The sequence below is a fragment of the Lagopus muta genome, chromosome 2 (genome assembly GCF_023343835.1).
Source record: "Lagopus muta isolate bLagMut1 chromosome 2, bLagMut1 primary, whole genome shotgun sequence".
Classification (NCBI taxonomy): Eukaryota; Metazoa; Chordata; class Aves; order Galliformes; family Phasianidae; genus Lagopus; species Lagopus muta.
Genome location: NC_064434.1, coordinates 26,096,839 through 26,116,399, shown reverse-complemented (window position 1 = coordinate 26,116,399; position 19,561 = coordinate 26,096,839). Strand labels below are relative to the sequence as shown.

General features: G+C 37.5%; 1 protein-coding gene across 1 annotated transcript in view; it reads left to right on the top strand.

The window, feature by feature from the left end:
• LOC125689991 (protein eyes shut homolog) overlaps positions 1 to 19,561 on the top strand; it is a 702,258-nt gene that overhangs the window by 5,241 nt on the left and 677,456 nt on the right. The window contains exon 2 of the mRNA XM_048937860.1: positions 470 to 584. Within this exon, the coding sequence (XP_048793817.1) occupies positions 474 to 584 (111 nt within the window). The 5' untranslated portion in view covers positions 470 to 473. The remainder of the gene's footprint in view (positions 1 to 469; positions 585 to 19,561) is intronic.

Here is a 19,561-nt window from a genome sequence, read left to right as displayed (position 1 = left end):
TGCATACATCCCTTTAATCATTTCTTCTTACTTAAGCTTGTCATTATTGACATGCTAGTTAATCACTAGCAACAATTATTGCTATTTTAAACCTCATTTACAATCGTATTTCTCATTATTATCTCTGATAGTTTAATTAACCTCTCCTTTCTAATAGACTTAGAAAATGTGAATTTTAGATTTTTATTAGATATTGCCTCATTCTTGATTGTTTTCATTTCTGAAATATTACATTAAAGATTGGAATGAAAATATTTATTCAAAGAAAAGAATATTTTACAGAGAAGCAAAATATAAAAAATCATGAAACTGATTTTGATTGCTTGAAAACCTGTTCTGCTTCTTTTTAATAAGTTATGAATTCTATTCCACTACTGCAAGAACATTGTTTAATGGAATTATGGAACATAATTAAATACAATTAACTTTTAAAATCCAAGCCTTCTAAAATACACTGGTGTATTTGCAGCTGCATGCCAGGATTCACGGGAAAGAACTGTGAGGAAGTAATTGACTACTGCAGGCTGCTCAGCGTCAACTGTCTGAATGAAGGATTGTGTCTTAATATAATTGGAGGATTCACTGTAAGTAATTTAATACATGTTAAACTAATTCAGTGCTCCGAAGCTGCTTCAGACAACCACAACTGGAAATGCATTCATTATTCTAAGATACAAGAGGGACATACATTTATGTGTTTGTTATTTTATTTATTTATTTAAATCAGTAACATGAGAATTATTCACTGGGTTGGTATGGATGTTTTTATTACTTTTCTACTGAGACCATGTTTTGTATTTTGTCAAGTAAGAGGACTGATGAGTATTTTTATAGTTAAAAGAATATATAACTAATTTTGTTTCAATGCTATTATGCTCTAAGTGAGATACTGCTGTGAACATTTATAGTGTTACTAAGAATCAGATTCATATCACTACTGACTTCATCAGTCTCCCAGTTTCTGTGTCTTGTCCTTTCCCTTGATCTTTGATCTGAATTGAAAGGAGTACCTGTTTATTTTCTCCTGTAACTCATTCAGTTGCTTGCACTTCTACAGATACATAATCTGATCTGTAGCAGATCTTTAGCAGGACTTTTACTTAGAAACATGACAAAGTTAAGTAAATACATGTAAATGATAACTTGAGAAAATAATGAATATTTTATCTTACTGAAACAAATAAGTATGTAGTATCTGTTAAATTCTGAATAACAATTAATTAAAATTATTTTAACATTTACGCTTTAGGAAGAATTTATGTACTGTCTGTAAATATGCTTTAACTATGATAATAGTACTTAAATGTGTTTTAATAGTAACCCTGAGGCAATTTGCAAAATATTGAATAGCAGAAACTTTTACTAATAGTGTATTAAGGCATACACATCTAGAATAACAATTTTCTTTCTGTTGAATATGCTGTATGTAATGTAATATGTAAACAGAAGAATAAAACAGATGGCCAGGAAATGCCCAAGGATCTGCCCCTCTGTACTGTGGATAGTGGATGCAAAAAGCAAAACACTAAAAGCAGTTCCACTGCCCTGAAATAAGGAGATTCAAGAAAAGAGTATGCTTATTTAAAGGTGTTTGTATCTGACAGTTAACTTATCTATATGATAGGAATATGAGATTCAAAACAAAAAATACCATCTTTAGTTCTTTTCAGATATTTGCATCTTATATCTGCTTTTGTCAAGCAGCGGTAAAAAAATACAGTATAGAAATTAAAATACAAAAGTAATATAATTAGTCATTGATTACAATATGTGCAACTTACACTGTAATCAAAATTCATTTTAATCAAGAACAAAGGGGAAAAAAAAGTTTTAGGAAAGAAGACAAACAAAACAAACATAAAAAATATCACTCCCCACCCCTCATACCCCTAAAAAAATGTAAGAAAGAAGTAAAATAGGTGTTTGGAAGTAAATGGTTTCATATTATAAAAATAAAATGCATCTGTATAAGGATGGGATACTCCCTTAGCAGATACTTGATTAGGTTTTACAATGGAAGCAAATGAGCTGACATAGCAAAGGCTGGATTATTTTATTTAGACTCTACTACTTACAGTTCTGAGTGATATGGTATAGAATCAGAGAATCCTTCAATTTGGAAAAGATCCATAAAATCTTCAAGTCCAGTTATCATCTTTAATTACCAAATCTATTACTAAATCATGTCCCTAAGTGCCACATCCACATGTATCTTAAATACCCCCAGGGGTGGCAACTCTGTCACATCTGTAAGATGACTTGACAGAGAACTGACAAAAGAATTTTAAAAAAATCAACCTGTTGAATTGTAATTTCTACAATTTCTAGAAATTTCTTCTAATTTATACATGGATTTTGAATTTGAAATTCTTCTCCAGCTTAGTTTCAATGGTAGCGATCAGAAATGAAACAGTAAAGTTGTGTTTTTCAAAATTATGGTTTTATTGGCACAAATCCTTTGTTACAAATTATCATTAATTATGAGTAACTGTAATACGAATAACTATTCTACTTACATTTTTTACGTTCATTTCATTTATTACGTTCATTGTTTACATACGTTTTTAAAATTACTTCTACCTCTATTAAGAAATATGTCTGACTAATGCATGTTAACTTTACAATGTATGTTAACTCCTGTAACACTTAGTTACAGGAAGAATTTATTGATGATGCCATGGTGTAAGATAAAAGAACTGTTACTTCTTAGGAAACTGATCTCCCCATAATTCATGTTCTCAAATTCTTATACATTTAATTCTCATATTTCATAATTTGGAGTACTGTTGTAGTAATAAAAAAAAAAGAAAAATAATTATTTCTGTTGTTTTCCATCACCCTGAGGATCAAAGTAATAAAGTATACATTGATATAGGATTTATCAATAGAAAAATAGTGTGTAGATCCATAATTAATTGTGGTTAACATAGCTTAATGAAAAGAGATCACATCATACATAACTCACTTATTGAGAAAACCACATGGACAGAGATGGAGAAATATTTTTTGCTGCAATTCTCTCATTAAGCAAAATAAATCAGTTAATGGAGCTCAGTTTTAAGGAAAAAGAAATCTACCTCTTTATCATGCTTTTATGGATATAGGCAAATAAAAATATTGATGCAGAGAAGACATCTTGCTTCCAGACAATCAAATGCTTTGCATTTTGTAGCTTTCCTCCCTCCTGAGAAGAAACACATAATTCTACAGTTTATATTGCTGGATGTACATGTTATGGCCAGCTTCCAAGAGAACTGTAACAGTAGATTTCTTTCATAGATGAATTTTTATTTTTTTTTTCAGAATTAGAAAAAAGATATACACTGAGATTTTAAATAACCAAATGCTCAGTAAAATCTTGTATTATCATCTTAAAGTCTTGAAAATCTTTGAAGCAGTTGTTGACATTTTAAAATGTTACTTATCATAGAATCACCAAGGTTGGAAAATACTTAGATCATCCAGTCCAACTGTCTGCCTATCACCAATAGTTCTCACTAAACAGTGTCCCTTAAAACAACGTCTGAAGCTTCCTTGAACACGTCCAGGGTTGATGACTCCACCACCTCCATGGGCATTCCAGTGTCTGACTGGAAAAGTAGCATTTCCTACATTCAGCCTGAATCTCTCCTGGCACAACTTGAGGCCATTCCACTTACTCCTATCATTAGCTGCACAAGAGAAGAGGCCAACACCCAGCTCACTATAACGTCCCTTCAGGTAGTTAAAGAGAACAGTAAGGTCTCCTCCCCTGAGCCTCCTCTTCTTCAGACTGAACAATCCCAGCTCCCTCAGCCACTCCTCTTAAGACCTCACCAGTGCTCAGCACAGATGGACAATTACTTCCCTTCTTCTGCTAGCAACACCATTTCTGATACAAGCCAGGATATCATTGGCCTACTTGGCCACCTAGGAGTAGTACTGCTGGCTTATGTTCAACCAAGCATTTACCAATAACAGCAGTTCTGTTTCCTCTACTTAAATATTTGTAAATCATATTAAATTATCTAAAATGGAATGAATTGCCAAATAGAACAATAATTGTAAATTGGGAATTATTTTCTCCTGCTAATTTTCTAAAGGACTAGTGATTGTAATACCTTGTTCATCTCACTGTATCTTCCTCTTGGGGAGTCAGAACTCAGGTGAGACCATGGGACCAGGAAGTACAGATCCACAGTGCACTGTACCTCTATACCCAACAGCTTACCACATGGTGTCATGATATGGAATACTGATAAAGTCATGACCATATAGTAGAAAATACGAATTTCCTTTGAGATGTGCAGAGAATGATTGTATCATTAGTATGCAAATCTGATCAGCGTTTCTATGCTACTTAGAAAAAGGAGGTGTTCTAAGAGAGGTAAATACAATGCTGCCTGCTTAGGAAAAACTACCAGTGTCCGTTTCCTAATGCTCAGTGACAAGACAACTTTGAGCTCCTGTTAGATATTTGACATGAGATCTCAATATACTATTGATGGAGAGCAGGACAATCCATGTCATCAAAGACAGAAGCACTTCTGTGTGAACAAAATTCTGTGACTCTCAGTAGAAAGCATATCGTTGGGCAGTTCTACAATGAAAACTGTTTTAATGAAGCTGAAAAATGGAAAACTCCTTAAGAATGAGTTTTGTAGTATACAGGTATTTTAAAATATATTCTTAAATGTGGAGATTCACAAAATTTAACTAGTCCATGATCCATCAGTTTTCCTTAGGGAAAAAAACAACAAAGAAACAGCTATATTTAAAATATTTAATTCTATGTACCAAAAGATGTTAAAGCCATATTAGCATGGAAATGCTAACTGGTTTTGCATTCAATTCTGTGCAGCTGTTTTTTGCATGCACCACTGACTACACCAAAAGCATTTTCAAAAATTGTTGTGTATAAAATACAATGTAATGCAGTTTGTCAGTGATTTTTAGTTAAATCAGGAAGGCCAGGTCACAGCTGTCCTGTCTTAGTAAGTACAGCAAACATCAAATTTCATGAGGATAAATTACTGTGGTATCCAAAACCCGGGATTCCTATGGAAAACTATGGGCTGCAGAACCTGCTCTGAATGGCTTCTAATAGGTGGGCAGAAGATTAATTCCACTGATATTAAAATGTTGGGACAAAAATTGTATTTGTCAGAGCTGCCATGAAAGGTATCAACATTAAAAAATCACTTCATTTGGAGACTCCAGGAGATCAAAGATAGCTAGTTTCTAAAACGTGGAAAGGAAGATTTGCATCTTTCTTCGGTTTGAGAAATTTGAATCTCATTTGAACACATCATGTTAGCAGGTCAGAATTAAAACATTTGAAAGTAGAAATTTTCTGCTTTCAGAAAATCTTTCTATGGAAAATTCCACCACTACTTACTACTGATTAGTAGTTACTGAAAGAAATCAGCTACTGAATTTCTTCTGCTTTTGTCGTGGTTTTATGATTTTTGGTTATCGGTCACATCATAACATCATGCAGTGGGAATTAAAGAGTTAACATTGCAGCTCCAGTCTCGGAAGCAGAGAGTGAAATATGGATCTCAGAAGACTTGATTATTCTGTTTTCATTTTCTGGTTGGTGGGAAAGACAAAACTGACTGTGAGTCACAAGATGGTCTCTCTTTTGTCTGCCTTGGCTCTGTGCATTTGCTGGCTGTCTCTCCTACAGAATTAGAGTAAGGCCTTCAGTTTACAAACACTCCCCCTCTCATTTAGTTGATTTATTAGCTTCAATTCTGATTATATTTTATTATATTGTGTATCTCACATTCTGCTATCATATTTAGTAAATTAGTTTTCTCCCTTAGCTTGCTGCTGCTGTTTTGTTTTTAAAACCATATCCATCCCTTTTCTCAATTCCCCTTTTTCCAGGGCACGGGTCCATGGGTCTCTCTGCCTCATTAGTTACAGGACTTGATTGAATCAGGCCATGACAGCTTTTCAGCTGCAGTTTTGAATTCACTTTTTAAAATCTATACAATCTCTGATTACCTGAAGATAATCTAATATAATTTTATTTTTATTATTTTATAGCTATATATATCCTGTGGAGTAGAGGAGGCTCAGGGGAGACCTCGTTGTACTCTACAACTTCCTGAAGGGAGATTGTGATGAGGAGGGATTTGGCCTCTTCTCCCAGGCAATAAACAGGACCTGAGGAAACAGCCACAAGTTGCACCAGGGGAGGTTTAGATTAGATAGAAGGAAAAACTCAGAGAGTGATCAGGCACTGGAATGGGCTGCCCTGGAAGGTGGTGGAGTCACCATCCCTGACAGTGTTCAAGAGGCGTTTGGTTGACAAGCTATGAGATAAGGTTTAGTGGCTTGTGGTAGTAATGGTAGTGGGAGGTCTATTGGACTAGATGATCTTGTAGGTCCTTTCCAACCTTATGATTCTATGATTTTTCTTTGATATCCATTACATAGGTAAAAATTTAATTAATTCTATCCTCTGATTCAGAAGCTCTACCCTAAACACCTCTACCTGCTTTCTCCAAATTAGAGGAGAAAGGCCACTATTTTAAGGGAAAAAAATAAATAAATGTAGGCTTGACTGAAGTCTCACTTTAAAAATGACAGATTCTGAAAGTGTAAACAAATTGTGAACATAGATTTATTCAATGGAACTAATGGAACTATTCTTTTGTTTATTTTGACAGTAACTTTTTTCTTAAAAAAAAATCTAAAAAAATTTTGTGAACAGAAATACATTTCAACAGAAGTTTCTATTCTTGTGGTCAGTTCTATTTGTTATTAAATTTATTTTATGAATGAAAACTCGTCAATTTGTAGTTAATGGTATTTTCTCGTTGCTTTTAATCTATGTAATTCTATGGCAATTTATAAGGTTCTGTTATCTTTATCTTTTTGTGAGGGTGGAAAAAAGGGGCATTCAAATAAGGTCTCACTCAGGGAACATGTAACTTTCATATAAGTACCAAGGTGGAATCCAGCTACCTTCATAAAGTAACTCAGATCTTTGCTTAAGATCTACTCTTTTGTTTCTTTTTCTCTAATCACTACTACTGAAGTTAAATAATGAAACCAAGGTTAGTAAGGAAATCAGAGATTAAGCTAAATTATTCTAAATGATGAGGATAACAGAAGGGTCCATTATCAAATTACACAAACCTGGAAAAACTAGCAGTTTCTAGAACATGATGGTGGAAGGTTGAGGATTTGAAGACTGTCAGCTTGCAAACATGGCAGTGTTTCCTCTCTGCAGAGAGACAAAAGATGGTGTTCTTTGGTTAGAAACAGTGAATTGCATAGCATTTACAGAATCAAATGGGTAATTACAACTTCCTGTAGAAATGAATCTGTGGGAGAAGGTGCAGCCCTACAGCATTTGTAAGCAGGACATTTCAAACAGCAAGATATTTTTTCCTATTTCTTTTTGGTCACACATGTTATGGAGGGTATAAATGCAGATTAAAAATGCATTCCACTTCTTGCACTGTGTAAAAAGAACTCATTCACAACTTTTTTTTTCTGAACTGCTACTTACCATGTTAAAAGCAACAATCTATCAACTTACACAATTAATATAAGCCTACATTGCCAATATGCCATCATTCTCCCATCATCCTGACAAGCCACTGATTCATGGAAGCTTATTGACTACTCATAACAAAAGGACCCAAAACTGAATCTAAAAGATGAAGTCAAAACAGTTCCAGAGCAAGGGTGATTTCCATTTGCATGTACCACATCTGAGTCAAGGACTGAGCTAATCATACATACTGCCTCAATAGCAAGGCTGTGTTGGCAAGGAAATAAATAGTAGAGCAGCATTAAAGGAGAAAAGGATCTTCACAATCATTGTGGGGTTTTCAATTGCACCTGATATGGGTGATTCAAAGCAAATATTTACATTATCTTTGAGAAGCTGTACTAATACCGAAATATGAAATTTAATGGGGGGATCATTGCCAATGGATGTCTTCACAGAATCACAGAATCACCCGGGTTGGAAGGGACCCCAAGGATCATGTAGTTCCAACCCCCCTGCCTAGCAGGGCCACCAAACATACACATTCAGATCAGGTTGCCCAGGACCCCGTCCAACCTGGCCTTAAACACGTCCAAGGACGGGGCATCCACAACCTCCCTGGGCAGCCCGTTCCAGGGCGTAACCACTCTCCTAGTAAAGAACTTCCCCCTAACATCCAACCTAAATCTTCCCTCCTTCAACTTAAAACCATTTCCCCTAGTCCTGCTGTTGTCAGCCCTTTTGAAGAGTTTACTCCCCTCCTGGGTGTAGGTTCCCTTCAGGTATTGATAGGCTGCAATGAGGTCACCCCGCAGCCTTCTCTTCTCCAGGCTGAACAAGCCCAACTCCCTCAGCCTGTCCTCATAGGGGAGGTGCTCCAGCCCCCTGATCATCTTAGTTGCCCTCCTCTGGACCCTTTCCAAAATCTCTATGTCTTTCTTGTACTGAGGGCTCCACACCTGGACACAGTACTCCAGATGGGGCCTCACAAGAGCCGAGTAGAGAGGGACAATCACCTCCCTGTCCCTGCTGGCCACCCCCCTCCTGATGGAGCCCAGGATCCCATTTGCCTTTCGAGCTGCCAGAGCGCACTGCTGGCTCATGTTCAGTCTCTCGTCCATCAGGACCCCCAGGTCCTTCTCTGCCGAGCTGCTCTCAAGGACCGCTCCTCCCAGCCTGTACGGGTGCCTGGGGTTCTTCCGGCCCAAATGCAAAACCCTGCACTTTGCCGTGTTGAACCTCATTAGGTTCACCCGAGCCCAGCCCTCCAGCCTGTCGAGGTCCCTCTGAATGGCATCCCTTCCTTCCACTGTGTCAACTGCATCTCTCAGCTTGGTGTCGTCAGCAAACTTGCTGAGGGTGCACTCAATTCCCTCATCGATGTCATTAATAAAGATGTTAAAGAGCACCGGTCCCAAGACAGACCCTTGGGGGACACCACTTGTTACCGGCCTCCACCTGGACATAGAGCCATTGATGACCACCCTCAGTCTGCGGCCTTTCAACCAATTGCTTATCCATCGGGTCGTCCACCCATCAAATCCACTTCCCTCCAATTTGGAGATGAGGATGTGGTGGGGGACCATGTCAAAGGCCTTGCTCAGGTCCAGGTAAATGACATCGGTCGCCTTCCCTTCGTCCACCAATGCCGTCACTCCATCAGAGAAGGCCACAAGATTAGTTAGGCATGACCTTCCTTTGGTGAAGCCGTGCTGGCTGTCTCGGATCACATGCTCATTCTTTATGTGACCGAGCATGTTGTCCAGGAGGATCTGTTCCATGATCTTCCCAGGCACGGAGGTGAGACTCACCGGCCTGTAGTTCCCCTGGTCCTCCCTGCTCCCCTTCTTGTATATGGGAGTGACGTGACCCTTCCTCCAGTCGTCCGGGACCTCACCTGACAGCCACGACTTCTCAAATATGATGGAGAGCGGCTCGGCAACCACCTCAGCCAGCTCCTTCAGGACCCTGGGATGCACGCCATCCGGCCCCATAGACTTGTATTCATTCAGTCTAAGGAGGCACTCTCGGATGTCTTGGTGCTTTTCAAAATAGCAATAGTAACTGTTGCTGATTCCTGCCTCATGTTCATACAGAGCAGTGAAGACAGACTGTGGTGTAAAAGCAGAGCAAAATCAAAAAGGAGTGGTGTTTCTAACTTCTATTTACATCTTGCAGCAGATATTTTCTGTAAACATCCAGCATACGCCTGGGAAGTACTGACTGATAAAAGCTTGTATGTATTAACCAGATCAAAAGCCACCTAATTATATACCAACATGCATACCATTAAGAGAATCACTCTACAGTCACTTAGTTTTTGCTTTCTTTTGGATATGTATTTAATAGATGGACTATGTCAAATACAGTGCTCTATAATCCACTGTAAGAGGACAGAAAAAAAACAGCAAAATAGAAAAGGTCAGTATCTAAAATCTTGTCCTGAAGATAGCTCTATGGCTGTTCATATAATACACTTCTGATCCCTTTCCTCACAACTGTCTATCAAAACTTTAGTTGTTATACTTGGGGTTTTATGGTGGACTTGAGATATTTCAGTAACAGAATGTGTACCAAGTGGCTATGTGGTTGAAAAAGTGCAAATGAATTGTGAATACAAATGAATAATCGGTAACACCAGAGGTCACATACTGTAGTTTAGATTAAAAAATCAAATGTGTGCTGTCCAAGAATCATCATGGTCACTATTAAAGCAGAAGAGGCTTACATACTAACATAAAGAACTGCCTTTATTGAAGGCAGTTATATAAGTTCTTTTATAGGGATGGGGGAAGAAGGAAGGAGTATGGAACCTCTCGCTTGTTCCCACCTAGGCCCCTTCCAAATACTGATAAGCTGTATGCTTTCACCTGAACATGAGCAGAAATTACAATCAAGCAGACAAAGCTGTAAGTCTCATTCATAACCAGGCGTGTTTTGCTCTTGTGGGTACAGAATTTGAGCCATCAGCCAGCTGCTAGGCTGGGAGTCAGTAAGCCTGCTTCTTTACAGAAGATTGGCAAGCAGCGCCAAGCCTGCAGGCAATATGTTAAACCTCAAACCAGCCTGAACAAATTTTGCAAACTCTGCTGCTACAATTTCCTCTTTTCCACTTTGTAAACTATTCTCTAAGGAGTCACTATCAGTCCTAATGCACTTTGACAATAGTTTATAAGTCCAGTTGAATTTGTAACCCAGAATCTTCCAACTTGAGGTACATCAGTCAGTCTGCTTAGATTTCGTAGCCCTAAGAAGCCCACAGTTATACTCTTAGAAAATCCATTTGTATTTACTGCTTGAGAGGGAGAGGAAAAACAAGTTCTAGATAGCATACTCAAAATGAGAAGGAAGTGTAGCTGATAGAAGCATTCCCTTGTTCAACATAGGTAGTTCTGAAAGAAAGGGGGGGGAGGGGGGCGGAGAGAAGGGAAGGGGAAAGTGGGGGGGAAGGGGAAGGTACATGGGGCGGGAGAGGGGTGGGAAGGGAAAGGTAAGAGGTGAGGTGGAGGGGGGGAAGGGGAAGATGTGGGGGAGGGGAAGGTATGGGGGTAGGGGGAGGAAAACGTGGGTGGGGGGAGAAAGAGAAAGAGAGAGGAAGGGGGAGGGAGAGGGAAGGAGGATAGCCAATGTCACTCCAGTCTTCCAAAAGGGCAAGAAGGAAGATCCAGGTAATAACAGGCCATTCAGCCTCACCTCTGTCCCTGGAAAGGTGATGGAACAGCTTGTGCTGGATGCCATCTCCAGACAACTGGAAGAAAAGGAAGTTATCAGGAGTAGTCAGCATGGGTTCACGAGGGGGAGGTCATGCTTGTGGAGTCTCCTTCTCTGGAGATATTCAAGACCCACCAGGACACCTACTTGTGCAACCTGGTGTAGGGAACCTGCTTTGGCTGGGAGGTTGGACTCGATGATCTCTGGAGGTCCCTTGCAACCCCTACAATTCTGTGATTTTGTGAAGGGAAGGCAAGGCAAGGCAAGGCAAGACCTGGTACTAGGGCTCTTTTAAAGCCCTCTTCACTATATCAATCAGCATTTATTTTCTGAGAATAATAAAAAAAAAGCCTTAAGGAAACAAACATTTAATATGTTTGGCATACTATATATTAAAGCAGTTGGTTGGAGTGATAAAATTGTTATGAATATTTATAACAGATCTGCTAGCTATGTTAGAAGCAATGGAAATTGGCACTGAAAAGCCTACTGCTCTCAGATGTAATTTTTATACTTATGTACAACATATAAAATAGATTACTGTCATTTTCCTTTTAAAAAAATTCTAGTGTCTCTCCTACTGTTTTGTCCCCATGGACTATCTGAGCAATGTAGTTCTGTCTCTGTGAAGCCACTTTGCCACTGTCATTAATTCTACTGATGTCGCTCTTGTATTTGTCCTTCCAGCTGACTGTTCAAAAAGCAGCATTTCAAAGTCAGATATTTCCATTTGGGGCTAGTATTGCACAAGTTAATTAGCCAATTTCCTTCCACACAGTAGTAGTAATTCTACAGAGGAGGTCACATAAATTTTAACGCACCCTGTACAGTTTTTGTGCTTCTTCAGTATTTAATTGGAACTTTATCAAAACAACCTTTTCCTGCTTTTCTATTGAAATAAACAGGATCAAAGAACCCTAAGTGTTTTTCATACACTCTATTAACTATCTCTGAACATTACAGAAGCTAATGAACAGTGGAATTATTCATGTAATGAACTAAATATTCTGCTTTACAAGTGTTAATTTAGAAGAGAAATATCAAAGCTCTGATAATGCAATTTAAACAAAGGTAAAGATACAATGTGTCTTAATTATAATACAGTGCATCTTAATTGATATAATATAATGGCATATAGTTAGGTATAAATGCGTAATAAAATATACTGGAGATAACCCATAAGAGTGTTGTGTTTCATTCTTGAACAAACCTTCAAGAAATTGGTGGAGACATTTTAACCCAGTGTCAGCAAAGCAAACAAAAGCATAAGACAGAAAACAAAAAGAGGACTAAATTACTCAAAATCAGTAAATATTACAATAGAAGAGATAGTACATGATAACTATGAAATGTTGTTAATAACATTAATAAGAAGTTGACTAAAACCTATAGCAGTGTGGAAGGCATTGTGCTACTGTGCAACTATGTTATTTTGTTGTTTTTTTCATTAATGAATTTTGTTTTTTATTTCCTATAGTGGAGCCAGAATTGATGCACATAGAAGTTGAATATGTTGTATACTAAGTAACCACAATGTTAATAGCCAGTGCTCTTTCAAAAAAACATTTATTACATAATCTTTCAATTATTTAAGTCCTATATATTAAAAATACATAAAATTTCATATTAAAAATATTACATTAAAAGTATGGTACTGCCTAACATAGCAATTGGGCAGTTCAAGCATTAAAGTGAAAAGGTTAATTTTACCAGGTATAAAGAAGTTCTACCGATAAAGGTAAATTTTATTTTCAATAGATAAGATTTTTAGCATCAGTGTGTATCAATACATGAGCTGATATAAATGATGTTTCAACTGGATATAGGAAAAATGCTTACACATTACAGTTAGATAAGAACTGTGTCTCGCTCCAATTTATAGGAGGGAGAGGAGGTTCTTTTATTATCTATATACCCGGCGTGAGATTAAGAAGCAACGGTTCAAATGTTGGTCCGACCAGTTTATTACAAATCTTAATCAGGGAAATGGGGAAGGGGAGGACGGACACTATTATGAATTAGGGTAATGGGGGAAGGGAAGGAGGGCGATAGAAAAGATAGAAAAGAAGAAGCAAGGAGTCTTTATAGGCAGCAAGAGGGACATAGTCACCACCATGGATCCAGCAAGGTTCGTAGTTCAGTCTTTCATCTTCAGTAGCGGTGGGTCGTCAGGCAGAGTTGTCCTGTTGCCAATGACGACGGTGAGAAGGACGACGACGACCATGGCGATGATGGCCCCTTTTCAATGCTTTCAAAGTGGTGAAGTCAGCTATCTTTGGAGTGACAGCTCAAATCCAAAGTGGTCGAGTCAGCTCTCCTTTGAGTGGCAGCTTCTGGCTCTGGGGCCTCAGCAGGAAACTCCTTTGTTCTTATCTTCCTGGCCTTGCCAGTAGATAAGAGGAAGCAGGGAGGCACCAACTTGCATCTTGCCTTCGCAAGATACAATGGTATCATCCCCCAACCTTCCATACTTAGCTGGAGCGGTTTGGCCACAGGCCAGATCTTCCGCCAGTGAACACTGCTGACCACTCTCTTCCGCTCTTCTACAGAGCAAGCAGCTCTGGGGGAAGGGGCTTGCAAATGTTCCCAAAGCGATATCGATTGTCACACAGTTAGCACCCATCAGTTGCCTCCTTGACAAGTCACTCAGAGTCTTATCTCAAGAAAAACCTCAGGAAGCAAGCTTTGAGCCAAAAAAACTAAGAAGGATTCTCACAAACTGGAGCTGCTTGGTCAGAGATGTTATGCAAACTCCAAACTGGAAGTGTTCAAGAGTCAGCTGAATAATGTTCTGAGCACCTGAGCAACCTGGTCTGATCTTGTAGTTAACCACTCTTTGAGCAGAGACCTCCTGAATTCCCTTCCCACCTGAAAGATTAAAAGATTGTGTAGAATATACTAACAACTTAAAAGGTGATCTATTAAAAATAAATAAATAAAAAGTTACAGATGACATGCAATTGCATGCAATTGTAATTGTTTTCATTGAAATAATGATATTATTAAAGAAATTAATTTGCTTTTCACATAACATAATGTTCATTTTAAAAATATTCCTGTGATTCCTAAGTATTATTTTTCCATTTCCTTTGTCTGTCTTTTTTTTTGTTAAATCTTCAAAGCCTGAGCCAGGCAATTGTCAGCTCATAAGAGCTGTACTAGGACTGGAATGTATAGCTTACACAAGCTACATAGATTACTCAACAATTCCCAATAGTGCACTAGTAATTGTAAGGAACACATGATGGTATATATAGCAATGTAAATTGTTAAGCATGTTGATTGTGTTTCAGTGTCAACTAGTTTAAGCTAATAGTTAAACCTTTAAAAATATGAGGATTTTTTTCTGTAGCTGTACTTTCATTGTTAGTAGGCAACCATAAATATGCTATGCTATATGAGATTATGAGAGCATTTGTACTTGCCAACGTAAATAAATTACAATCATAATATTAAACTCTTAATGCAGTGATAGGTTGTAACTAGAATTCCCTATTTTTTTTTGATAATTTGGCTGAATATAATTTAAATTACTAGGCAGCTGTGCAAAATTAAAAATTAAGTTTTTAATCTGGAAATTTCTGATTTATGAATTTCCTGTTCCATTACTGAAACTGGTAAGTTCACCAGACTTTTCATAATTTAACAGAATCATTAAAAGCCTCCACAAAACCTTCATTTTAAGGAAGAAGTGAATCAACTATCCCCAAAACAGAACTAACAGAATGAAAGCAGATCTACTGTGTTTTTTTTTTTTTTTGTTTGTTTGTTTTTTTTTAATGTTGGTTTCATAAGTAAACCAAAACAACAGTTAGAATATTTTTCCCAGTGAAAAATAAACATGTTGATTTTCTAAGTAAAAAAAAAAAAAAAAAAAAAAAAAAAAAAAACGATGAATGAAATATCTTTAGCTAATAGGAATTAAACTGGTATCAAAGAGGGGCAAAGGATCATAATAGTAGCTGTGGGGGAACTGTTACATCATAGCTTGAACTCATGATTGAGAACCTGGTAAGGGGAAGGTGTCTGGCCCAGAAAGCACAGGTACAGAGAATTTACCTGTCTTCCCACATGATTGAAGGGGTGGACCCTAGGTCCACCCACCCTTCGCTCATTTACGGGCTAGCCTCAGAAGAGAGAATGTCTTTTGGGTAAAGGCTACTTTCTGAGAGGAATGGTCTACAGCTAGAGACCCTCATCACCAGTTTGTTGATTCAGCTTTTGTCCTGTGTATGACTATTGGTATTCATCATGGTACCTTGCCTGGTATTGTAAATAACTTGCCAGTAGTAGTTTCACTGTTGCAAGGTGAGTATACTGGGTTCACACTGTCTGGAAACTAAATTGATGCAGTAATTATTCCAGCTGTGATTATTTACAAGTAAGCTCAAGTTAAGAACAAACAAAGAATGTGGCCCATGAACTCATAAGAAATATGGGAAGAAATGAGTCTGCTTTCAACTCGTGGCAGAACCTGGTTGAGTCTTTCATAATCTGTATTTCTTTTGACCTCTTGTGTCTTAACTGATCTGGAATATTAGTACTTTTGGGATAAAAGAAAGATGGGGCCTGGGATTTAATACTTCTTTGAATAACTGGTAACCTAGGAAATAGACTGAATTTTACTACTATATTATGCTTAAATTTACAAATTTACAAGTAAAATTTCAACTTTTGTTAATAACGTAAGCTAAATTTTCACTGTAAGTAAGGTAAGAAGGATCCATATCAGTTGAATATGTATTGACTCTACTATGTGTTCATGAGGCACTATCTGAATTACTACTTGGGACCTCCAGCATAGGAAGGATGTGGAGTTGTTGGACCAGGTGCAGAGAAGGGCCATAAAGAGAAGGTACTGAAGCACTTCCCTCAACATTTCTTCATAAGAGAGCTGGATTTGTTCTCTCACAGAAGAGAAGGCTCTGAGGAGACATCATTGTAACCTTAAGAGGAACTTACAAGCAGGATGGGGACTGACTCTTTACATGGTCTGAGAGTAATAGGACAACAGGTAATGGCTTTAAACTAAATAAAAGGCTTATTTACACTAGACACTAGGAAGAATCTCTTCACTCAGAGGCCAGAGAGGTGCTGGAACAAGTTTCTCAGAGAAGTTGTGGATGCTCCATCCCTGAAGGCATTCAAGGCCAGTGTGAATGGGACCTTGGGCTGTGAGATCTGGTGGCTGGTAACCCTGCCCATGGCAGGGAGTATGAGCTAGGTTATCTTTAATGACAGTGATTAATAGCAGCAGGAGGGATGAGTTTCCCCTGCTGCTTGTAAGTTACATTTTTATAACAAAGCAGATTGTTGGACTGTGACACTTTTTCACTACAAATGAAAGCAGTTTGCTCAGCCTTGCATATTGGATGGGAAAGTATACATTTAATAATATGGAACTGACAGCTTTTTGTAACTACTGAAATATTTTTTTTCCCATATCTCATGAAGTACTTCAGAGAGAGCAAACTAGCTGAGTTTGGACTTTAATATTTTTCTAATCTGTTAAAAGCAAGCATGTGCTCAACCTTGAACTACTTTTCAGGGATTCAGAAATTCCCCAAACATTTTCTGTGCTGTCTTCTTTATTCCCCATGTAATGAGAAGCTGGCCTCTTGAGATAAAGAGGATGACCTATAGAAATATTCCTTAAAAATTCACCCACCATCTCACCACTGTGTATTCCTGAGGTGTTTAATTTACAGCAAAATTCTTTAACCAACTTGTTAATGCCAGTTAGATCAGATACCTATTCTCCACAAATCTTAAGGTGCTCTCAACAGCTGTTTCCAAAACTGCATAGTGAGTTTCTAGCATGCACAACTACTTGGATGTTATTTTTCCTCCCTCAGAATCTTTTTTTCTTCCTCTGCTACCTCAAAAGACACTCAAAAATTGCACATTCTTAATTTCCCTTTCTCACATACAATTAAGTATTAATAAAATGTCTTTATTTCATAAATCTGATGATTTTATGGACAATGCAAAAATCAAGTTTCTCCACTTTTTTCTAAACAAGATGTGGATGGAAGAATTTTACTTGATCTGAAGCCAGAGGAATATTTGCTATCATAAGAATAGTATTTTCTGCTGTACTCCTTGTCCACTTGAAAAATTGGAGAAACCTCTAATTCAATTAATTAATTGATGTTATGCCCTTTTGTCTGCTCAGATCTTGAATAACTTCATTTGAATTCAGAGATTCCCATGAGTGAGTGTATCATATTAGAAATTATGCATTTCAACCCTAAGTATCACTGGAAAATGAATGAGTAGCAAAAACATTGACTCATTATAGAGGGGATAGATCTCTCCTATAATTTTTATTGTTGTGGGATGCTAAACTTCATTGGAGTAGTTAGCTTTGCTTACTTTTTTAATCTATTGCTTTATAGCTGTATGTGCATATTCATTACATGTCATAAGTGGATGCTTATAACAAAAAATCTGGACCTTCCAATGAGATGAATGAGATATTCCCACAGTGAGAGAGGAAGAGGAAAATATTCTTGTGCTAGAGCAAATCTGTTGAAGGGGCTCTGACTCTCCTAGAAGAAGTTAGAATAAATACTCTGAAAAGATAGATGAGAACTCACTGGAAAACTGACTTCTGCATGAACTGCATTGCCTAAATGTGAAATAAAATGCCTTTTGGACTATGTATGCCAAAACATCTGAGGAGTTATGAGCAGGAATTACAATGAATGCAGCAAGCAGGATGCTGTACTAGCAGAATGCTGACGCATATTTGTGGGTCTCTTACACAGACCTGGGATCAAACAAGTAATGGAGGTGCTTAGCAGCCATCAAGAATTAATACTGCAATGAAGCCTCTTGTCATAGAATCTTAGAATGGCCTGGACTGAAAAGGACCCCTGTTTCAACCCCTGTGCTATGTGCAGGGTTGCCACCCACTAGACCAGGCTGCCCAAAGCCACCCCTAGCCTGGCCTTGAATGCCTCCAGGAAGTGGGGTATCTTATACCATTAAAAGGATGTAGGAAACTTCCATTTATGTATGCGGACAACTTTGATATCTTTCTACTTAGATAAAGAGAAACCAAACAAAATAATCTTCACCGAATCCTTGCTGTTTGTGAATAGGGAGAAGAAATCAGATCTTCTTACCCCAGAACCATTTGAAATAGAATTTGTACCCTTGGAATTCAGGGAGAAAGCTTCCAAAATTCTAATACCAAGGGATTTGTTGAGTGGGATGCCCAAGATGCAACTCATACTGTTTTAAACAGCATGTTAGAGTAAAATTTATAAGAACGTGGAAGCTAACTTTAAAAACTTCCTGTTTTTTTTCCTTCGTTTTTTCTTTTCATCAGAATATTTTGCAAAACAATTCCACTGCCTAAAATGACAGGTATGCTAAGTCGCAATGAGTTCCTTTTCTCTTTTTATCTTAAAAAGTTATTCACGTTTATCGCAGGATAATTAGTGTTATGGAGTTTTAAGTCTTCAGCTAGGTCTCACCTGGCTGAACTTTTTTACAGCTATAGAAATATTCTCTTTATAACTTCTGTACACAGTTTGAAGGCAAATAAATCATAACCATCTATTTCATTTAAAAAGAAAGATTGGAAGGAAGTGATTAAGGAGATGTCTATGAATAGCTCCCTCAATCCAGTTCACTAATTAGTGAAGTTTGCTAACTATGCATTATTTTTCCATGTTCCTCACAGTTATCTTCCCATTTTGAGTGACTGAGGAATTAGCTTCACATTCTGAAAAGATTGCAAGCAGATATTTTTCCTGATAGTTAGATAAAGATTTCTCTTTTTAGAGTAACAATTGTCACGGTTGCATTTACATAGAAAAAGAGTATTTCTTTCCTGTCACTTGCCAAAATGGTACGTGCTGAGTTGTTTAAATTTCCCCATAAACAAGTAGCTCAATTTCCTTGTGTTGAGCATAACTGTAGGAAAAAGAAAATAAAGAGCAGTAAGAAAATGCACATCATTCATACTGTATTTGTGGCATGAATTTGGAAGGGGGGTTGGGGAAGAGAAAAGAAAAATAAGGATATTGGAAAATGGCATAAGTGTATGTAAAACATACAAAAAAATGAAAATATTCATACCTAGCTTGGTGGCTTGATCTATGTTTTGAGTTGGGTTGGAGTTAAGAGCATTTGCTGAAGAAATAGGAAAAAAAAAACACCTTCTTTAAATTCATCTTACTAAGCAATTGAAACTGACAAAGGGAAGAAAAAAAAATAAAAAAAGGCTATTATACTGTCTTACCACAGAAGTACCTGTCTGTTATTAGGGTGATTTCAGTTCAGCTTAAAAATATGGTTTAACATTGCTGGAAAGTACTGGCTTAAGCATCTGTGAGACAAGTCCTT